Source organism: Lepidochelys kempii, chromosome 5 (genome assembly GCF_965140285.1).
Source record: "Lepidochelys kempii isolate rLepKem1 chromosome 5, rLepKem1.hap1, whole genome shotgun sequence".
Lineage (NCBI taxonomy): Eukaryota > Metazoa > Chordata > Testudines > Cheloniidae > Lepidochelys > Lepidochelys kempii.
Genome location: NC_136384.1, coordinates 9908945 through 9931056, shown reverse-complemented (window position 1 = coordinate 9931056; position 22112 = coordinate 9908945). Strand labels below are relative to the sequence as shown.

At 39.2% G+C, this 22112-nt stretch overlaps 1 protein-coding gene across 7 annotated transcripts in view; it reads right to left on the bottom strand.

Annotated features, from left to right (window-relative positions):
* PIK3C3 (phosphatidylinositol 3-kinase catalytic subunit type 3) overlaps positions 1–22112 on the bottom strand; it is a 137258-nt gene that overhangs the window by 73951 nt on the left and 41195 nt on the right. For all 7 annotated transcript variants that reach the window (XR_012158836.2, XM_073343431.2, XM_073343433.2 and 4 more), the window contains 7 exons: positions 18443–18628; positions 16866–17020; positions 13665–13755; positions 12363–12430; positions 7305–7410; positions 6285–6401; positions 3169–3300 (listed from right to left, as the gene is read on the bottom strand). Coding sequence is in view for 6 of the 7 variants with exons in the window: in XM_073343431.2 (XP_073199532.1) it covers positions 3169–3300; positions 6285–6401; positions 7305–7410; positions 12363–12430; positions 13665–13755; positions 16866–17020; positions 18443–18628 (855 nt within the window). In the remaining variant the exon portion in view is untranslated. The remainder of the gene's footprint in view (positions 1–3168; positions 3301–6284; positions 6402–7304; positions 7411–12362; positions 12431–13664; positions 13756–16865; positions 17021–18442; positions 18629–22112) is intronic.

Below are 22112 nucleotides of genomic sequence, written 5' to 3'. Positions count from 1 at the left end.
CCTGGTGGAGACTCAGACATTGCTGAAGATGATGAAACATGGCAAGGCAGAGGGACCGAATAGTGTACCAATTGAGGCATTTAAAGCAACAGACCATGGTTATGACGACAAACTTTTTCACCTTAATTAACTATACTGGAAAATTGAAAATTCGTCCCTATTTTTAAGCATAAAGGAGATGTTCAAGAATGTAGTAATTACCAACCCATCAAGTTAATGATTCACCCGATGAAATGCCTGCAAGAATTATAAAGACTGTGGGAGGAGCTGGAGCACCAAGTAAACCACCACCAATTCAGGTGCATGCCAGGACGGTCAACAATGGATGCAGTGTTTGCAGCCTGAGTGTTGCAGAAGCAGCACAGGGAGAAACACAAGGAATTGCATTTAGAATAAGAGATGTCTTATGACAAAGTTCCTAGAGAATTATTATGATGGCACCTGCTGTGGCATAATCTGCTGGAGACATACGTTCGGACTATCATGGCCATGTACAAGGGTAGTGAGAAGCAGTTGCAGCTACAGTGAGTCATTCACCATGATGGTAGATCAACACCCAGGATCAGCCTTAAGTCCATTCACGTTTGTGATTATAATGGATACCTTGACACAGGACATCAGGGGAAAAGCTCCTTTGGGCATGCTTTGTAACAATGATAATATGTTGCGCCAAGAAGATAATACAAACTGGAAAGGGGGTTACGACTATGGAGATCTGCATTAGAAGAAAATGGTTTATGAATCAGCCAAAAAAAGATGGAATAATATGATGCTTTGTTGAGAGATAATGAGAAGCCAGTAAAATTAGATGGCGTAGAGTTAAAATCTGTGCAACAATTTAAATATCTTAGCACAGCGTTGAGTCATAACAGGAAGGTAAATGCAGATGTTAGTAGCCACATGAAAAGTGCTTGGTGTAAACCAGTAGTTTCCAACCTGTGGTCCACAGATCTCTCGAGGTCCATAGAATATGTTTAAGATGTTTGTGAAAGGTTGTCATTACCATAGAACAGTAGTTTTCAACCTGTGGTCCGTGGATCCCCGGAGGTCCACAGACTATGTACAAGATTTCCAAAGGGGTCCACACCTCCATTCAAAAAATTTTAGGGGTCTGCAAATTAAAAATAAAGTTGAAGGGAAATCTCTGCAATAAGAATATGCCAAGTAAACTAAAGAACAAAGCGTATAAGTTCATGATTATGTCAGCCATGATGTATAGATCAGAATGCTGGCCAATGAAGAAGAAAGAACAACAACTCTTCACACTCCTGAAATGAGTATGCTCAGTTGGACGCCAGTGCCGATAGGCTACACAATGAAATGGTACAAACCACAATGCAGGTTGCCCCATTGTGGAAAAGCAGAGGGAGCATAAACTGAGATGGCTAGTCACGTGAGATGAAGTAGTCACAGGGTAGTCAAAAGCTAGTAGTCACAGGGTAAAGACCATGAGGAAGACTTAGAAAAGTTGGTTTGTGATGCTGAAGGAGGACATGAAGAAGGCTCGTATCAGCATGGAGAAGACACTTGACAAGAATGCTTGAAAATGAACAACAGAACTACCAACCCCAAATGATCAGACAAGGTGAAGGCAATGAAGAAGAAACACTCTATTCCGAAGAAAACATAAATGCACACATGGAGAAAACTCTACAGTGTGGCCAGAGAAGGTGAGGTGCTGGAAGATTGTAGGAAGATGCACATCTTTGTGATTTACGCAGAATTTTGGCAGACACATAAGTTATGCACCCATTTGCGCATCACCACTATTACTACCATTTGCACCCAGTTCATAACAAACAGTCTATCAGCAAGGTTTGACTCTGTTGATCATGGATTTTTAATAAGTCATATAGAATGGATGGTGGACCATTGTTGTGCTGGCTCTGATCTCTTAGTAGCTAGCCCTCAGATAGGGAAGTCCTGTCTGAATATCAAAATGTTCATGGATCTCACCCCGCTCAGAACAAAATGTAAAGCCCATCCCTCTACGTCAACTCCATTGCTTACAGTATTGTGGCCAATTACGCTGGAGGGCAGGGATAGGATACAGAGGGACCTAGACAAGTTGGAGGATTGGGCCAAAAGAAATCTGACGAGGTTCAATAAGGATAAGTGCAGGGTCCTGCACTTAGGACGGAAGAACCCAATGCACAGCTACAAACTAGGGACCGAATGGCTAGGCAGCAGTTCTGCGGAAAAGGACCTAGGGGTGACAGTGGAAGAGAAGCTGGATATGAGTCAGCAGTGTGCCCTTGTTGCCAAGAAGGCCAATGGCATTTTGGGATGTATAAGTAGGGGCATAGCGAGCAGATCGAGGGACGTGATCGTCCCCCTCTATTCGACATTGGTGAGGCCTCATCTGGAGTGCTGTGTCCAGTTTTGGGCCCCACACTACAAGAAGGATGTGGATAAATTGGAAAGAGTCCAGCGAAGGGCAACAAAAATGATTAGGGGTCTGGAACACATGACTTATGAGGAAAGGCTGAGGGAACTGGGATTGTTTAGTCTGCAGAAGAGAAGAATGAGGGGGGATTTGATAGCAGCTTTCAACTACCTGAGAGGTGGTTCTAGAGAGGATGGTTCTAGACTATTCTCAGTGGTAGAAAAGGACAGGACAAGGAGTAATGGTCTCAAGTTGCAGTGGGGGAGGTTTAGGTTGGATATTAGGAAAAACTTTTTCACTAGGAGGGTGGTGAAACACTGGAATGCGTTGCCTAGGGAGGTGGTGGAATCTCCTTCCTTAGAGGTTTTTAAGGTCAGGCTTGACAAAGCTCTGGCTGGGATGATTTAATTGGGGATTGGTCCTGCTTTTGAGCGGGGGGTTGGACTAGATGACCTCCTGAGGTCCCTTCCAACCCTGATATTCTATGATTCTATGAATCAATTAGTATGCACACACTCACAGCATTTCATAAGGAAAGAGTAGAGGATACAGTCTTTTAGACCAAAATGCCACTTCAGCATTGGTTGCACTCGGGTACAGATACTTTGATCGTGCATTGCCCCACTAAATTCAGTGATATTAGCCTCCCAACTTCAGGAGCACAAAGCTTGTTTGATAAATTTAACAGCAAGTAGTTTTTCAAGGTAACGTTTCTGTTAGTATTTCAAAAATTAAGGTTTAATTGTAACTCACTTATTCAATGGAAGACCTCTCTCATTTACCTTAAACAGTGTAGCTGTCTCTGGGATTATTCCTCTGATTTTCACCTGAGGCTCTAAAGGAAGTGGAATAAGTTCTACATCTGATAAATTCATCTTCTCATTGTCTGCAAGTAATGCCTGTAGCCTCTCATTCTAAAAAAAAAAAAAGAGTAAAAACCCAAAAGTCCAATTAGATGAAAATGCAAATGGAGTTTAAAAGAAATACAGATGGAAAAGCATGAGAACAACCTTTGCAGAAATGTTTATATAGTTGGGTATAAAAATGTGCAGTAACAAAAAAGCAGATGTATATCCAAATAATATAGCATTTATAAAGCACTTTATGCCTTCAAAGCAATGTAACGTTCATCTTTAGCACAACGTGAAATTTAAAAAAAAAAATGCAGAACAGGCAAAGTAATCAGATATTCTACACCCAGTTCAAAGTCAGTCATAGAAATACATGCAGGTTTAGTTGTGTCAGGGATAGTAACCTTCCAATAATTTCTTTGTATTTTTGTAAATTGGTTACATGCCCCTATGAAGGGGTGTTGGTTTTCCACATTAATAGAGGTCTTTCATTCTCTTCTACAAGGTCTGTTCATGCTCTAGGACAGTGATACTCAGATCTCAGGGGTTCAGGAGTCAAATTAGTGACCAACATTACCCAAAAGAGCAATAGTAGTGTGAGTTCATTGTTCCAGTTACTATAGAACTATTCATATTTAAAACTGTATGATGGGGGAAATATTTACTTTTATATAATTCTCACAGCAAATAAGTTAATAAACTTAGTGCAAGTTGATAACCTAATTGGTTAATAACATGATGAAAGCATCCTGATTAATAACTTAATAACTGGTTAATAATTAAATCACACAGTGTTTTATATCATGTGCTTCAAAGAGCCAAAGAAGATGCATTAAAGAGCCACTTGCGGCTCACAAGCCACACTCTGAGTCTCACTGCTCTAGGATATGATCCTGCACTTGGAATTATACTGATGGAGCCCTGCACCTGTATGGAGCCCTGCTGACTTCAACGGGTTCACTCGTGGTGGTAAAAACCTGCGACAATCTCACTGTAGGAGCTGGCCCTAGATTTATAATATTGAATCTACTATATTTTAAAATAATCAATACTGCACACATTTTTAAAACTACAATTCAGTCAGAACTATTTACCTAATAGCCTATATAATAAAGAACTTATGCACCAAATGCTCAACAGCCGCCCTATTTCCTCCTGCCAACCATGCACAGAATAGACAAGAAGTGAAGAGAGATGCAGCAGATTCCACTGATTTTACCACCAGCCAGAGGCAAACCGGAGGGGCATAGGTCCACTATATTAGCTCAAACACCCCTGGGCATATTTACAATGGCCAGTTGCTGCAGGCCAGATGATAGCCCGAACCCACACATTTGAGTTATATAGAAATATGTCGGCAATTACTATATACGATACATGTTGCAAGTGTTTCTCTGTGGTTTATGTGTAGGATAGATTATAGGCCAGAAGCACATTTCAAGAACATATGCATATTACCCAATTTTCATAATGTATTTTCCCCTTTATGTATTATAGATACAATCACACAAAGCATGACTAAATATATTCCTTTTTCTGGATAAACAGAGTGTGAGAGTGTGTGTGTGTGTGTTCGTTCAAATAAATTCAACTTAACAGGCTTGATGAAAGTTATAAATGCATATTAAAAATATCCAAGACCTCACAGAAGATTAAAGCTCCTTGTTGAATATTGGTATAAAGAACCAATAAACATATAAAAAGGGAGTTGTTGTGTTGTTTTTGTTCATTTTAACTCATATGCCATAAATACTTGGATCTTAAAAAACACTATATAGAGATTGGAACATATAGTATCAAGCTCTTCAGCTAATATTTGTAATAAAGTTCAGACATTTTCAGTGTGTATCCAAGATCTCTGAAAGCTCAGCTACAATGCAAAGTTTGTTTTTAATTAGAAAGATCCTGATTCTTATCCAGATTTTCTGGTGGATTAAGGAGGAGATGATAGTAAAATCTAATGATTAGTCTAAAATCAGATTATGAAGTCCATATGTCTCAATCTATATTAGTATTTAGGATTATGGTGGTTTCCAGTGTCTTGCTGCTGCTATACCACATTCATACTTTTCCATGTAAATGTATATGAAAATCTCAGGCACAAATCAGTATTAAAAAGTAATTTAGTACATGCTATGGAAAATGGGTCCTACAATAAGGAAATGAAATTTTCAGCACAACATTTTTGGGGGAGAAAGGAGGTGGTGAAACTGTTATTAACGATGCTATTGAAGGACTGAAGGACACAAGCAGTAACAAAGATAAAATGAATAGAATGAACATGGCATACAGTCAAATGTCTCAAAAACACAGGACCAAAAAGATTAAAAGAAAATCAAGAATCATAAATATACAACCAAAAAACCCATCGGTTTCTAACTCCACTCACCAAAGGGTGAAAGGGGAAAAAATAGATAAACTACTGACACAGTAAATATACCACAATTAATAGCTAAGAAAGGCGTAAAAAACCCTGTCTAAAAAACGCAAAACATAAGCTACCCAAGTACATACCCGGAGAGAGGGTCAGGCAGAATTGCATTCAGGCAGCTGCCATGACCACACTGTTTTTAGGCACTAGTTCAAGCAGACCTAGTGCATGTACATCTACCTGAGGTAGGAATCACACTTCCCAGCTGCTGTGTAGATGTACCCTTAGAGCCAAAGCGCTACTCTGAATACACCTTCCAGAGGGTACAAGACAGTTATAGTTGTATAAATTAGAGAGGAAAAATAAATTGATCAAAAAGCATCTTTGAGAAAAAATTTCCCAGAAATTTGAGTCTTCCATGTGTGTTTCCAAAAAGGCGACCAAAAAAACCCAAACAAACAGAACTAGAATAGCTCAAAGCAAAAAAGGCCAAAAGAGCTAAAATACTTCAGTCTAACCAAAACACATACACTGCATATTAGCATATATGCTTAACTAGATAAGACATTAGAAAAATTCAGAATATCTTGTTACACAACTTATCAAAAGTTTCCAGTGAAAACTAACACTCCTACTCTAAAATTTTAACCACAATTTTTTTTATTCCTGCATTTACCTTTTTTTTACGATTCCCACTTTCACGCTGCACTGCCTTCATTAGATGAACCAGTCGATCTACAAATGTCTGCTGCGCTGCCAGCAAAGAACGCATAACCCTGACAGATTTATCACCCTACGTGAATGAAAAAGAAACAGAAAATTAGGTCTTTGTTCCATAATTACATCTGAAATTTGTACATTTATTCTTAGTCTAGCTAGATTTCCCAAGTTAATAAAAAAGATCAATTATCTTTCATTTCAGAGTTCATTCAAAGCACAGTATTTTCTGTAAAATGTAATCAGAATTACCATAGCTGGCAATCAGTTATCTGACCTTTCAGTGCACTTCCATTTACATCAACAATAATAATTTGAGGGGTAAACATTCATGCATGACAAACTAATTCACAGGGGGGGGGGGGGGGGAAGTAAGTTTCATGAAGATTCTTGCATGTGAAATATGCCTTTGTACTACATGAGTCACATAAAAACCTTGAAGCAGCATTAATGAGATGTGAAGTAAAATGCAATGAAAGATACCTGACTGTTGGACTTAAGCCAGCTAACTCTGTACATATATGCCAGATGTTATGAACTATAGCTCAGGAGAAGGACCCTTTTTCACTACATCAGCACCCTCTACTGCTGACACACAGATTGGCACTGCTTCTTGATTCAGCAAAGGCTAGTGATCCAGCCTCCAGTTTGTCAAGCAGGGCCAAATATTCCTCCAAAATATCAGACATTCACTGCCAGATGCAAGGGGTCTACAGGCAAGCATGATATGAAAAGTCAGTTTACAATTTACCTGAAAAGCAACAAATAGAGAAAGGGAAACACTTCCCTTGATAGTTGCATTCATTTGTTCTGAACTAAAATTACACCATTTACAGCAGATCAAATTAATTCCAGGGAGAAGTAGGGGTTTGGCAGACTGCAATGCTTATGCTATGGCATCATAGGAAACTAGTGTCTTTTTAAAGAAAGCAAATACCTGCAAACTGCTTAATCTTTCATTACCTAAGGGATGGGTTACCTTTAATAGAGCCTGACTAAACCGTCTCATCACATTTAGGTACATTTCATGAGTTTTTGGATCCCTCTGCTGAGTGTCTTGGTCTTCACATTCCACTATTACATACCTTTAACACAAAAACAATCTCAGTTAGGTTGTCCTTCTGCAACACAAATCCCTTACCTGTGCAGTACTACAGCTGTGTAATAAAGATCTGCAATTACAGCAAAACTAATCTTTACTTGATTCAGGGCAAAACCTGAACCTTCAGGTAGCAGTATCAGGGACAGACACCCTGGGTCTTTCCACTGATATATGGAGTACTTGAAACACTTGAGATTTACTTTCACTTAAGACAGAGTGGTAGCACTCAAACGGAGCACGTATGGATGGGTATACCAGACACACACCTCTGCCCCATTGCATATCCATCTACACTAATCATTTGTCCTACCACTCATTGAGAGGAGTATTTCCACCATTCTCACTGCTCTATTACCCATTCCTAATCTGAGTGCTACAAAATGGCAGTGCAAACAACCTCTTGAACCCCCATTCTCCCCCGCCCAATGCATTGTCACTGCATGTTCCATCAGCAATTGGGGTGGAAGAATAATTGAGTGATCCCAGAGCATGGCTTTGCAAAGAGGTTACTGTTCATTTTTTAAAGGACCACCAGATTAGAGGCCACAACCAAAGAAGAGAACAATATTTTACAATCATTTTTAATTTCATGCCTTATTTTGGTAAATTGTGTGTGGTTCTTACTCTGATTGACCTTATAGGTTATTTCATATGCAGCATAGAAATATAATTTCACTTATAAACGATAAAGTAATGCTAACCAAAACAGGCGGTTTGTCAATTATCCTCCTTCTATCCTCTGAGATATAATATAGCACAATACATACAACTGTGCTGTCATAAATATAAAGGGAAGGGTAAACCCCTTTGAAATCCCTCCTGGCCAGGGGAAAGCTCCTCTCACCTGTAAAGGGTTAAGAAGCTAAAGGTAACCTCGCTGGCACCTGACCAAAATGACCAATGAGGAGACAAGATACTTTCAAAAGCTGGGAGGAAGGAGAGAAACAAAGGGTCTGTGTGTCTGTCTATATGCTGGTTTTCTGCCGGGGATAGACCAGGAATGGAGTCTTAGAACTTTTAGTAAGTAATCTAGCTAGGTATGTGTTAGATTATGATTTCTTTAAATGGCTGAGAAAAGAATTGTGCTGAATAGAATAACTATTTCTGTCTGGGTATCTTTTTTGTAACTTAAGGTTTTGCCTAGAGGGGTTCTCTATGTTTTTGAATCTAATTACCCTGTAAGATATCTACCATCCTGATTTTACAGGGGGGGGATTTCTTTATTTCTATTTACTTCTATTTTTATTAAAAGTCTTCTTGTAAGAAACTGAATGCTTTTTCATTGTTCTCAGATCCAAGGGTCTGGGTCTGTAGTCACCTAGGCAAATTGGTGAGGCTTTTTACCAAACCTTGTCCAGGAAGTGGGGTGCAAGGTTTTGGGAAGTATTTTGGGGGGAAAGACGCGTCCAAACAGCTCTTCCCCAGTAACTAGTATTAGTTTGGTGGTGGTAGCGGCCAATCCAAGGACGACGGGTGGAATATTTTGTACCTTGGGGAAGTTTTGACCTAAGCTGGTAAAGATAAGCTTAGGAGGTTTTTCATGCAGGTCCCCACATCTGTACCCTAGAGTTCAGAGTGGGGGAGGAACCTTGACATGTGCGTATTCTAGGCGGGGCTATTTAATATCTAACTGAATACATTACATTTTCTAATGCTTGGTTTGAAATAGATCAAGTGACTATGCAAATGTAGTGAACCTAATCAGTCTTCACAGACGTTATGGACTAATTCCACCCATGCTGTGACAGTTACCTTTCTGCTTACCTTATGGTGGTGCCCCAGGACTGGAGCTCCAACATGTTAGGCACTACACAGGCTCAATGGAATACCTCCTCCAACATCAGAGGTGCATGGGCAGAATATTTTTGTTACTGATTGGATAACTGGGTTTTTAAATACTGAGAAAGACCATAGCAAGTTTGAGGAGTGCTGACAAGAATGTTGATTACAAATTAAACCAAATGAATAAATCTGAGAGCCGAGCTAACTACACTTTTCCTAATATTAAGTCTAGTTGATTTTATGCTCTGCTGAACAATTACGTTTCTACTTATCTTATGCAACATATACTTTGTTTCCATTTTAGATCACTGAAACTGGTTATATGCTGGGACAACTACTGTCCAGTCAGTGCTTAATTTGTAATGAAAGAGGTGCTGGGGCTCAAGCAATTTTTTTACATTCGTAACAGATACAGCAAGCCTAGAGGTGCCGGGGCTATGAACTGCCAAGCCCAGCGGTGTCAGGACTCAACCCTGGCAAGCCCTGGCGCAAATTAAACACTGTGTCAGGCACCTGAAAGAGAAAGAAATTCATTTAACAGCATGGGAGATGAAAGGAGGAAACGAGGTGACAACTTGAGCCAATTCAAAAATGGAGCTGCAATTCCATTCCCAAGACAAAACTATGCAAAAGTTGACAAAACTGCACATGGATACAAGGACTAGGTGCAGAGGATTGTATGACCTAGCTACATTTCTGGATTGAAGAGCATGTTTTGAGTAGACAAGGATTAATATCTAAATTTGGTAGCCATAGAAGAATGTATCAAAATGGTCTCTTCTCAATGTAGAAAATCAACTGCAGGAAACTGCACAATCCATTAGATAATCTGCTGTCGTGGGCTCTCTCTTCAAATTGATTCAAGAGCTTGCTACATATCAAGTGTGAATTTTCCATCAAGCTTGTCTGCGATACATCGTTCTAAACTAATTTACAAATTCATAACAAAATGTGAAATACATTCAGTATCCAGACAAATACTTGTATTTCACAAGGGCTATAATTTTGATAAATCCTATAGCTAACCAGAAGTCATTTCCAAAGCTCTCTTACTCTTGCAGCAGTGATTACTAGTAGGATAGCCTTTTTTAAGACTACGAATTTAGATCTTACTACAGAGGAAATGAAGTCTGACAGCTTCTCATGTATATTTTCAAAGCTTATGTACTCAACAAGCGAAGGGGAATAGGGAAAATGCAAAGAAATGCGTTAAAATGTGCCTTTATCTCATCTTTCTTTGCAAAGGAAAGTACTACATGGTGTCTCTCTAACTTCTCGAGAGGCAGGCCCAAAGGCCTGATATCATATGCCTCAGTAGATGGTGCATACACAAAACACAGTTTTAGTCATCTATGCACAAACGTGAAAAAGTACAGGAATGGCTCTAATATCACAGTAATATGAATGTGATGCCGGAGTTTCAAGGATTACTGAATTTTTCTATTGATTGCTTTAAGCTCATGCTGCGTCTGGTTAGCTGAAAAACATAATGTGATCAGCAGCCAAAAGGATTTATGGCTATGCCAGATCAAACTGGAGCTGTGACATTTGGATTTTGTCACTGAGAAATTGAGATGTCTGAAAGGAAAAGAAAGAATAAATTAGTTGATTTTGTGGTCAGAAGGCAAGAGTGTTTTGAGAGAGCTTGACAGTTTGTTGACTGAATGAGTTAGGAAGAAGAAAGTTTGTTCCAAGTTTCAGAATGCAATGTACTTGTATTCTCTAGTGATACAAACCGCACACAATCTTGCATGTATGAAAAGGTTTTGGGTTTTATGTAATTGGAAAAATGCAAAAGCTTCAGTAATGACTGTGAAATGAACCACACATTTAAGTGAGCGAAGCTAGACTAAGTTATTTCTATTTCAATAAATAAGAATGTTTGACCAGACCAAATATTTAACTTCTATTTCCAGTAATCACGCTTGTAGTTCCTTATCTTCAGAAAAGTAGCCCATTATATTTTTAATTTAAACAAATATTCTAGGCTATGACAGAGAAAAAGTGTATGCTAGCATGTTCACCATGTGTTGTAGTAAATCATGCTTCCATTTGATTAATATTTTTAAATTTAAATATTGTACGTGAGAGGGAAAACAAGGAGATATTTTGCGAGGATGGATTTACAACTGGAAGCACTGTCAGAATAAGTCATTTTTTTGGCACACCATTTTGGACAATGTATTTTAATTCACCCCTTTCATTTCCAACCATATGTGCTATTCATAGCATATTAGTATTAGTTACAGCATACTACTGATAACCATTTTCAATCAATGACATATAGAATTATAAAACCTGGGTACATATTTAGTGCAGTGATTTAAGTGCAAAACTTCAATCACCTGGACAAGGCATCACAACTATAGGTCATTCATAAAGGGGGTGAGGGGGAACCATTTGCAGCACTGTCTTATTTAGATATCCTATGGTACTCATCCGTGATAGCTAATCAAGCAAGTCTTAGTTTAGCACAACAGGTTTACAATGACTTATGCCAATTATGCATTTTATTAAGTGCTAGAATACAGTGCACGAACTGAGTACTATAGACAGATTGCTATGAAAGCCAAAAAATTATTACACAATCCAAAACTGAATTACAGTGTTTATTTATTCCAATTGAATGACACTTTTAGACCATAAAGTGAGAATTTAAAATTGTATTTTGATCATTGCAAATATAATGCTCTCACTTTATCTAGAGACATATGCATACACATTTGTTATTCTGTAAACCAGTGACTGCCATCTTTATACTATGACAGGTTTCAGAGTAACAGCCGTGTTAGTCTGTATTCGCAAAAAGAAAAGGAGTACTTGTGGCACCTTAGAGACTAACCAATTTATTTGAGCATGAGCTGTAGCTCACGAAAGCTCATGCTCAAATAAATTGGTTAGTCTCTAAGGTGCCACAAGTACTCCTTTTCTTTTTGCATCTTTATACTATGTAACTGCACACTGTGTAATCCTCATCCCTCCTTTTGTTTATTTAAACCCACTGTTGCATCTGTCTCAAATTTAGATATTAAGTTCCTCAGGGCAAGGACTAGCTTTTATTCTGTGTCTGTACAGCACCTTGCACAATTGGACCCTAATCTCAAATTTGGAGACCCTCAGTGCTACTATAATACGAAGTAAGACTTGACATACCAATATAAGTAGTTAGCCAGGGTGGAATTCTTGCAGGCTCGGGATATCAAGAAAGTGCAAAGGTCTTGCTGGAATAAATTAAAAAGTGAAAAAAAAAGTTACACAGTAGAACCTCAAAGGTAGGAACACCAGAGTTACGGACTGAACGGTCAACTGGATACCGTGTGAAACCGGAAGTAACCAATCACACAGCAGCAGAGACCTCCCCAAACAAAAACAAAAACAAAAAAACTCAAGTACTCTACTGTGTCTGTACTGCATCTTCAAGGTAAGCACATGTGGGCTGCCTGTTCCCATTGCCACTCGTGGGGCAGCCACTTACAGCTAGGAGGTGAAGACACTGGTGCTGCCAGCCCAAGGCAGCTGGAGCTAGCAGAGCAGGAGTAGCACCGAGTTTGGAGTCTCCACTCCCCACCCACCCCCCCAGCCAGGAAGGGGAGCGGTTGTTTTCACCCTCCCTCCCCTCCAGCCGGAAGGGGAATGAACTTGAAAACTCAGTCCAACCCAGGGAAAGAAGCTGCCTGCAAGGAAGCTGCCAGGGCTGAGGAGGGAACTTCTGCTAGAGCAGGAGTGGGCAAACTTTTTGGCCCAAGGGCCACATCTGGGTATAGAAATTGTATGGCAGGCCATGAATGCTTATGAAATTGGGGGTTGTGGTGCAGGGGCGGGTGAAGGCTCCAGGGGGGATGTGGGCTCTGGGGTAGAGCCAGAAATGTGGAGTTCAGGGTGCGAGAGGGAGCTCTGGGCTGGGGCGGGGGGGTTGCAGTGGGGGTTGGAGGGTGCGGGCTCTGGCTGGGGTGCGGGCTCTGCGGTGCAGGAAGGTGGGACTAGAATATATGTAGGCACAGTCAAGTTACCTTGAATGTAATATTATATGCTCATTATTTTTTTCTACATTCATTTTTATCTTTACCAAATGGTACTGATCTTTGTGCTTAACAGAAATATACATAATGTAACATAAACCTATTCCTATTAGTGTGACTGTGTTCATAAACAACTTGGATATAAACATTCAGAAAAACCATCAGTATTTTCTTAATAAAGTAATCTATATTTAGTTCACTTGAAATTTTCATCTTAACACATTTATATTCCCAGGGCAAGAGTTAAAACTAAAGTCTTATCTTTTGGACCATGCAGCAATGTACTTTCAGGAACAGTCAAACATCATAACAAGTTTACGAACTTGTTATATTTAGATTAGCCAAATTCTATGGGATAAAGACCAATACAAAACAAATACCCATTCAGTTATCATCTTGGATACTTCTTAGTTAATAACTAAGATGTTTTACTTACTTCAAGGTTTTCACTCTCTGCAGAATCCTTTGTTTTAGAAGCAGGAGGTGGGGAGGATACAGGAGGAAGGGGACTTGCTATGATCTGGGAGCTGTAAAGTAAAGAAGCAGCACATGTTTTACAGTTAGGATTTGGGATCACATTAACAGTTTAAAAAAACTAAAACCATGGTGTACATTCCATTTGCAATGGATATTAACTAGATTGGGAAACCTACAAGAATGGACTATGATTAGCCAAACAGGCTCGATAACTAACAACAGTGGCAACATTAATTCCTACAGAAAAATCTAAACTTAGTTATAATGTGGTTGTAAAAAAATTAAGCATGAAAACTTCAAGCACGTGAACGATCAGAGTGCTGGCAGAGCCTATTTCAAGCAAGATGGTGTAGTAGGATGCTTCAGTGGTGAAGCTCTCTCACTATGCCTATCAGGAGAAGTAAGGTTTGTGCCGGAACAGGCCACATCATCAACATATAGTCTTGATCAGCTCAGGTTTTTGCTTTGAGTGACTTCCTTTCAAAGCACTACAGGGCTTGCTTCAAAATCAGATTCATGACAATCTCACTAGGAGAGGTTAGACGAATTCTTCACATTCCCAGTGCATTGTGAGATATCTGCAGGCAAATCTGATGCCCCTGCACTTAGTTTTAGTCTGAGGCAGTAGATTTTAGCCTTTCAGTGACACTGCTCTGTCACACAGACATTATTTGAAGCCAGAAAAGTGGTCTGCCTTCCTTCCTCCTTTGGGACTCTGAAAACACTCTCTCAAGAGTAGGCTATCAAAAAGAATCACTGAATTTGAATGCTTAAATGTCAAGTCAGTATTGAAGTGACTACAAGGCACCTTAAGCACAGACACTAACTGCCATAGATAAAGTTTTCAGAAACATCTAAGTCATCTAACTCCTAGGAGCTTAAGTCCCATTTTCAAAAGCGACTTGGGCACTTAAGTTTCTTTGGTGCTTTTAAAAATATAGCTCCAAGAGAGCTGGGCTTAAGCTCTGAAGCAAAAATTTAACAGCTTGAATCTGGCTGGAAGGGCAGGAACACCGTGAGGGATACCTGACAATGCTTTACATCAGTTCAGGTATAAGGACTGGAGCAGCAACTGGACAAGCACACCTGTGGGGACCTGCTTTGGCAACTACAGTCAAGATGGAACCAACTGGAAGATTTAATGTGCAACATTTAAACATAGAGGTTTGTGCATGGCTGCTGGTAACGGGACTACCTCATGCTCCACCCAGTACTATTGCTCTAAGGATTAAAGTATTTCAGAAGCTTAGGGAGTCCTGTGTGTCTCATACTAAGGAGTTGAAACGCAGGAGTGAAAATCTTGGTGGATGCTTGTTAGGATATAGATATTCAGGGCAGGAGGATCCCAAAAGAAAAAAAAGGGGTGGAGTGTTAGGATATAGATATTCAGGACTGTCAGTAAAGGCCTGTACTCTAAGAATTTAGGTGTGTTCTTATCATTTGGCTAGTTATAGAGGTATAAAAGAAAGAATCAAAATCACTGTCTGCCAGTGTAAGGTCCTTCTCTTACTGTGACAGTCTGAGGCCCTGTTCTTAGGCTAAGGCCTTTGGCTAAGCAGCAGAGGCAGCCATAAGCTGGGAAGCGACTGGTCACATCGTCACATTGAACTAAAGCGCTTTTGGGCTGTTAGGAATACAATCCTGTCCTGATAATGCCTATCACCTCCAGAGAAAGGGAAGTGCCTAGAAAATGTAAAAGGAAACTTAGTTTGATAGCATCCTGTCTGGCAAGAACTCACTTATCAATAGCTGGGATGTGAAATCCTCACTTCTGTATTGTTTTGTCATTATAGTTCCCACTTTGCTATTGTTTGTCTGTATTATCTCTGGTTCTGTGATTGTTCCTGTCTGCTGTACAATTAATTTTGCTGGGTGCAAACTAATTAAGGTGGTGGGATATAATTGGTTACATAATCATGTTACAATATGTTAGGATTGGTTAGTTAAATTTCAGGAAAATGATTGGTTAAGGTATAGCTAAGCAGAACTCAAGTTTTACTATATAGCCTGCAGTCAATCAGGAAGTGGGTGGGTGTGTGGGTGGGGGAAATGGGAACAGGGAATGGGAGTGGGGAAATTGGAATCATGTTTGGCTAAGGGCAGGAATGGGAACAGGGACACAGGTGTAAGGCTCTGTGGTGTCAGAGCTGGGAAGGGGGACACTAAGGAAGGAAACTAATCATGCTTGCTGGAAGTTCACCCCAATAAACATCAAATTGTTTGCTCTCTGTTCATGCAAGAAGGACCAGGGAAGTAAGTGGGTGAAGGAATAAGCCCTTAACAATGCTATATTTAAAGAAAGGCTTTTCCTCTAGCGCAAATAGGTAGGAATCCTGGGCAATGGAGGCTGTCCTTCTGTGAAGGACTGAGGAAAATATCATATGTGATGAATAATCACATAGTAATTTTCCTGTATTGCAGGGAACAGGCATTCACAGGCCTCAGTACTTCTTTGCCTTCTGTTTCTGTTTTCATAAAAAATAAAGTGCCCAGGACCTCTTCAAATTAAAATTTTTATACCAAGTATCACAAAGGTTTGTGCTGGATACCCTCAGATGACTGGGCTCTTGCTAGCCAGCCACATACAGATTAAGGAAACCCAACCTATTTCTAAAAGAAACTTTCTACCAAAAATTCTCACCCAGTTCAATTACTAGCTAGATGTATTTAAATACAAAGAATGAAACAACTGCTTTAATGTCTCAGGAATGGCACTATGAGACTTTCAACCAAAGAGACCCCATAGCAGCTTCAGAGCTTTAAGTCTTCAACATGGTAATGACTGGAAGCATCATGAAGGTCCCATAAATAAAGCAAGAGTAGCAAGCTTGCAATATAAACTTAAAAAGAAAAGGAGTACTTGTGGCACCTTAGAGACTAACCAATTTATTTGAGCATGAGCTTCATCGGTGCATCCGATGAAGTGAGCTGTAGCTCACGAAAGCTCATGCTCAAATAAATTGGTTAGTCTCTAAGGTGCCACAAGTACTCCTTTTCTTTTTGCGAATACAGACTAACACGGCTGTTACTCTGAAACCGAAATATAAACTTAGTATATGCCAATGACAAAACTGCAGCATGCCTGCAAGAGAGAATCAGTATTTTACTGCTGATGCCAATATTACTTGTTTCTTCCCTTCTAGAAGCAAAAGCACCTTACCTGTCTATTTCTGCAGCATTCATTCCTGAAGTTGCCATACTCTCAGACATTGAACCCTGACTGTCCCTCTTATTTGGCTCTAACCCATTCTTTATGTCATCAAAATTTTCATATTTCAAGGCCTGGACCAACTGCAACAGGTACATCAACAAATCCTTGGAAGGAGATAACACAGAGAAAAAAAAAAATAGATACACTGAGAGATGAGCTGTTGGATTATCAGCACTTTTGAGAATTACACCATTTATTCACAAGCCTAAATCAGGGTTCAGTGATCAGTAAAGAAATGGAATCAGGAACTGAGTAATGACTAGTGTAGGGTAGAGAGAGTGGTCATGAATATAACTTTGCACACAGATTTCTATTTCTTGCACTGTTTTCATTATTAAAAAGTCACAATAGCAATTTAAATACACATCTAAGGGCGTATATTTCTGTTTTAGAGTGGCTAGCGTTAGTCTTCCTCATACCTTATTGTAATCAACTTCCACTATCTGTTTAATGTAGCCATATTGGTCTTATACAATGAAAATTGGTGAAACTATTCACTTTAATGTGTTTGACTTCCATCTGTAAAAGCTGGACAGCGCCTGGGACTTGGATATCCAATGCTGACTCTTCCCTTATGCACTATCATAAAAGCAACAAAGCAATATAACAGTCCCTAGATTTGAATTCTTAAGACAGGATTTTAAATTAATTACCACCTAAGGAATTTCCCCCCTCTGCTGGTCTACCAGAACCTGTTTAGTGATCTTCAATGCATGGTGCAAGGAATGTCTTTTTGGTCAAGAATATTATGGGGCGTATTACTGAGTCAGTCAGTCTTACTGTGCATGGGTGCTAACTAGGGGGCAATTAGTGTTCCCTATTGTGAGCCGGTCAGTTTTATGGGCTGCTTTTAAAAAAATGTGTTAAGACGACACCCAGAAGGCACAATCATGAGTGCATAGGATTCCCTATCATAAAAACAGGAGGCAGATGTAATATGCATATTAAAACCTAGATAAAAGATTAGATTCCATTAAGTTCCCACCACTCAATGAGTGTTTTTACATGGGTTTTCAAAAAGAAATCCCCCTTTATCGCAAATGTTTTATCTCATTTCTAGCTAATAGAATATCTTTCTGCACCTTCTTCCTCAAAGGAATGCAATGTCAGGACATACCTGGTATTTACAAAATACATTGCTAGAAGCATCTGGTATACTATTCAACAACGGAGCAGTTAATTTTGAAGTGAACAGGTTAGCATCAAAACTGATCTCTTGGGTTGTGGGGAGAAAGTACGATTGTTTTAGTCTGCATAGCTGAAGACATCTAATAAGAGTATTGATTTGCATTGTGAGGAATTTTGCTTAATAAAGCTAGAAGTTTTATTCTCTCTAAAAACAGAAACTTACATTGATCACCCTTTTATTATCTTTCATAATTACCTTCCTATAAAAAGTAATAAATATTCATGTAGTAGCAAACATTATGGAAACTCTACATTTCTCCATGTGCTACATTAGGTCCTTTGATTGTCTCATGGGTGAAAGTAAAGTACACACACGGAACAGCAGAGTCCTTTAATACCTCATCATCTGCCTGTTGCAACCTGGCAACAGCATATCGCCGTACTGTTGGGTTGGTGAAATGAGATGATAACAGTTCCAGAGAATCTTCTACGTCCATTGGCTTCCATTTACCCAGTAACTCCAGTGCCTGCTTTGCCTCCTGGGGCAGGTCCCAGTTGACACATTTCAAGAACTTCGTCAAAGCCTAAACAAAGAAGATTAGAAAAACTGACTATTCCTAAGCAATTACAGAAATCAATGAACCGGAAGATTTAGAGTTATATTTTTTAGTTTCAGTCTAGACAAGACATAAGACCAGATTCTTATTGCAATAATATTAGCATAAACCAGGGGAACCCAATTGAAGTGAATGGCAATATTGTGGGCAACTAAACTTGTGTGACCACACACCAGTGGGAATCAGATCTCCATTCTATTCCAAGTTACGCTACTGACTTGCTGCATGACATTGGCCAAGTCACTTAATCTCTCTATGTATCATTGCCCGCACACCTATAAGACGGGGTGATAATTCTTACCTACCTTGTTGGGGTGTTGTGAGGATTAATTCTTCAATTTTTGTAAGGCCCTCTGACTTTAGATAAGGTGTTACAGTGTAAGAGAATTACATCTTCTGTAGCAGAAATCTCAAATTCACAATTTATTCTCCTCCCATTTAACACTCTCAATTATCACTAGAGACTATGGGGTTTACAAGCACACCAAAGGGGAAAATAAACCCTTAAAATCTGCATCAATCATGGTGGAGATTGTTGGGGGAAAAGGGTCTTTGCAAGGTTTTAGGGGTCTTATTGTTGTGTTAAATAGACCCATCTTTCTGCTTAATATCACAAACTTGAATGAAAAAACATTTGTTTGCTTTTTAAGAGTATCAGCCTTACTGTTATCTAGAGTACTAAGAATTAGGGCTGTTGATTAATCACAGTTAATTCATGTGATTAACCGAAAAAAATTAATCACGATTAAACGCAGTTTTAATCACTCTGTTAAACAACAGAATACCAACTGAAATGTATTAAATATTTTTGAATGTTTTTCTACATTTTCAAATATATCTATTTCAATTAGAACACAGAATACAAAATGTACAGCGCTCATTTTATATTGCTTTTGATTACAAATGTCTGCACTGTAAAAATGACAAACAAAAGAAATAGTATTTTTCAGTTCACGTCATACAAGTACTGTAGTGCAATTTCTTTATCGAGAAAGTGCAAATTACAAATGTAGATTTTTTTGTTACATAACCGCACTCCATAACAATGTAAAACTTTAGAGCCTACAAGTCATAGAATCATAGAACATCTGGGTTGGAAGGGACCTCAGGAGGTCATCTAGTCCAACCCCCTGCTCAAAGCAGGACCAATCCCCAATTTTTGCCCCAGATCCCAAATGGCCCCCTCAAAGATTAACCTCACAACCCTGTGTTTAGCAGGCCAATGCTCAAACCACTGAGCTATCCCTCCCCCCACTCAGCCCTCTCAGTCCTACTTCTTGTGCAGCCAACCTCTCAGACAAACAAGTTTGTTCACATTTACGGAAGATAATGCTGCCCGCTTCTTATTTACAATGTCACCTGAAAGTGAGAACAGGCGTTCGCATAGCACTTTTGTAGCCAGCATTGCAAGGTAATTACATGCCAGATATGCTAAACATTCATATGCCTCTTCATGCTTCAACCACCATTCCAGAAGACATGGTTCCATGCTAGTGATGCTTGTTAAAAAACATGTGTTAATTAAATTTGTGACTGAACTCATTGTAGGAGAATTGTATGTCTCCTGCTCCCTGGTTTTACCCGCACTCTGACATGTATTTTGCGTTATGGTAGTCTCTCTGACGACACAGCATATGTTGTTTGATTTAAGAACACTTTCACTGCAGATCTGACAAAACACAAAGAAAATTCCAATGTCAGATTTCTAAAGATAGCTACAGCACTCAACCCAAGGTTTACGAATCTGAAGTGCCTTCCAAAATCAGAGAGGGACGAGGTGTGGAGCATGCTTTCAGAAGTCTTAAAAGAGCAACACTCTGATGTAGAAACTACAAAACCCAAACCATCAAAAACAAAAATCAACTTTCTGTTGGTGACATAGGACTCAGATGATGAAAATGAACATGCATTGGTCCGCACTGCTTTAGATCATTATCGAGCAGAATACATCATCAGTATGGACACGTCCTCTGGAATGGTGGTTGAAGCATGAAGAGACATATGAATCTTTAGCACATCTGGCATGAAAATATCTTGCTACCCCAGCTACAACAATGCCATGTAAATGCTTGTTCTTACTTTCAGGTGACATTGTAAACAAGAAGTGGGCAGGATTATTTCCTGCCAATGTAAACACACTTGTTTGTCTGAGCGATTGGCTGAAAAGAAAAGGAGTACTTGTGGCACCTTAGAGACTAACCAATTTATCTGAGCATAAGCTTTCGTGAGCTCACGAAAGCTTATGCTCAAATAAATTGGTTAGTCTCTAAGGTGCCACAAGTACTCCTTTTCTTTTTGCGAATACAGACTAACACGGCCGTTACTCTGAAACCTGGCTGAAAAGAAGTACAACTGTGTGGACTTACAGGCTCTAAAGTTTTACATTGATTTATTATTGAATGCTGTTATTTTTTGTACATAATTCTACATTTGTAATTCTACATTTTGTACATAATTCTACATTCAACTTTGATGATAAAGAGATTGCACTACAGTACTTGTATTAGGTGAATTGAAAATTCCTATTTCTTTTGTTTTTTACAGTGCTAATATTTGTAAACAAAAATAAATATAAAGTGAGCATTGTACACTTGGTATTCTGTATTATAATTGAAATCAATATATTTGAAAATGTAGAAAACATCCACAAATATTTAAATTGGTATTCTATTATTGTTTAACAGCACAATTAATTGTGCAATAAATCACGATTATTTTTTTTCTCGCTTGACAGCCCTACTAAGAATGTTCTTTTTCAGCCACTTAATACCCCTATGTTCCAGATCACAGTAATAGATTGTACCCTTTGCTTAAGGCACATGGAGGGAACTTAGTTCTGGTAGTTCTTGATAATAGAGTGCACAAGCAGTTTGCAGCGTCACTTCATTTTCCCCCCAAGCCACCACAAGCAAGCTTTTCCAGAAGTAATCCGATGATCTCTGGGACACCTTTTCCCCAAAGGCCTGTGGGAAATACTTCAGTGAGACAATGCTGACTCAATCAATGGTCTCTTCCATTATGCAAAATGTCCAATTCCCAAGGAGCAATTATGGTATCAGGTGGCAGCAACCAGCAAGGCAGCTATAGAGATTTGGCAAATCAAGGACTCTGATTTTTTTTTTTTCCTTTTCTTTTGAAACAATCTTTTCACTTCAGGAGTCATTAACAGAATACTGGCTAGACTCAAAGCACTGACAACAAGGTGTTAAGGATTACTCAATGTATGGATTCAGAGTAACAGCCGTGTTAGTCTGTATTCGCAAAAAGAAAAGGAGTACTTGTGGAACCTTAGAGACTAACCAATTTATTTGAGCATGAGCTTTCGTGAGCTACAGCTCATGCTCAAATAAATTGGTTAGTCTCTAAGGTGCCACAAGTACTCCTTCAATGTATGGAGCTGAATAGGAAGAAGAGAGCTCAGCAAAGCACATACTTAAATGATTTGCTGAAT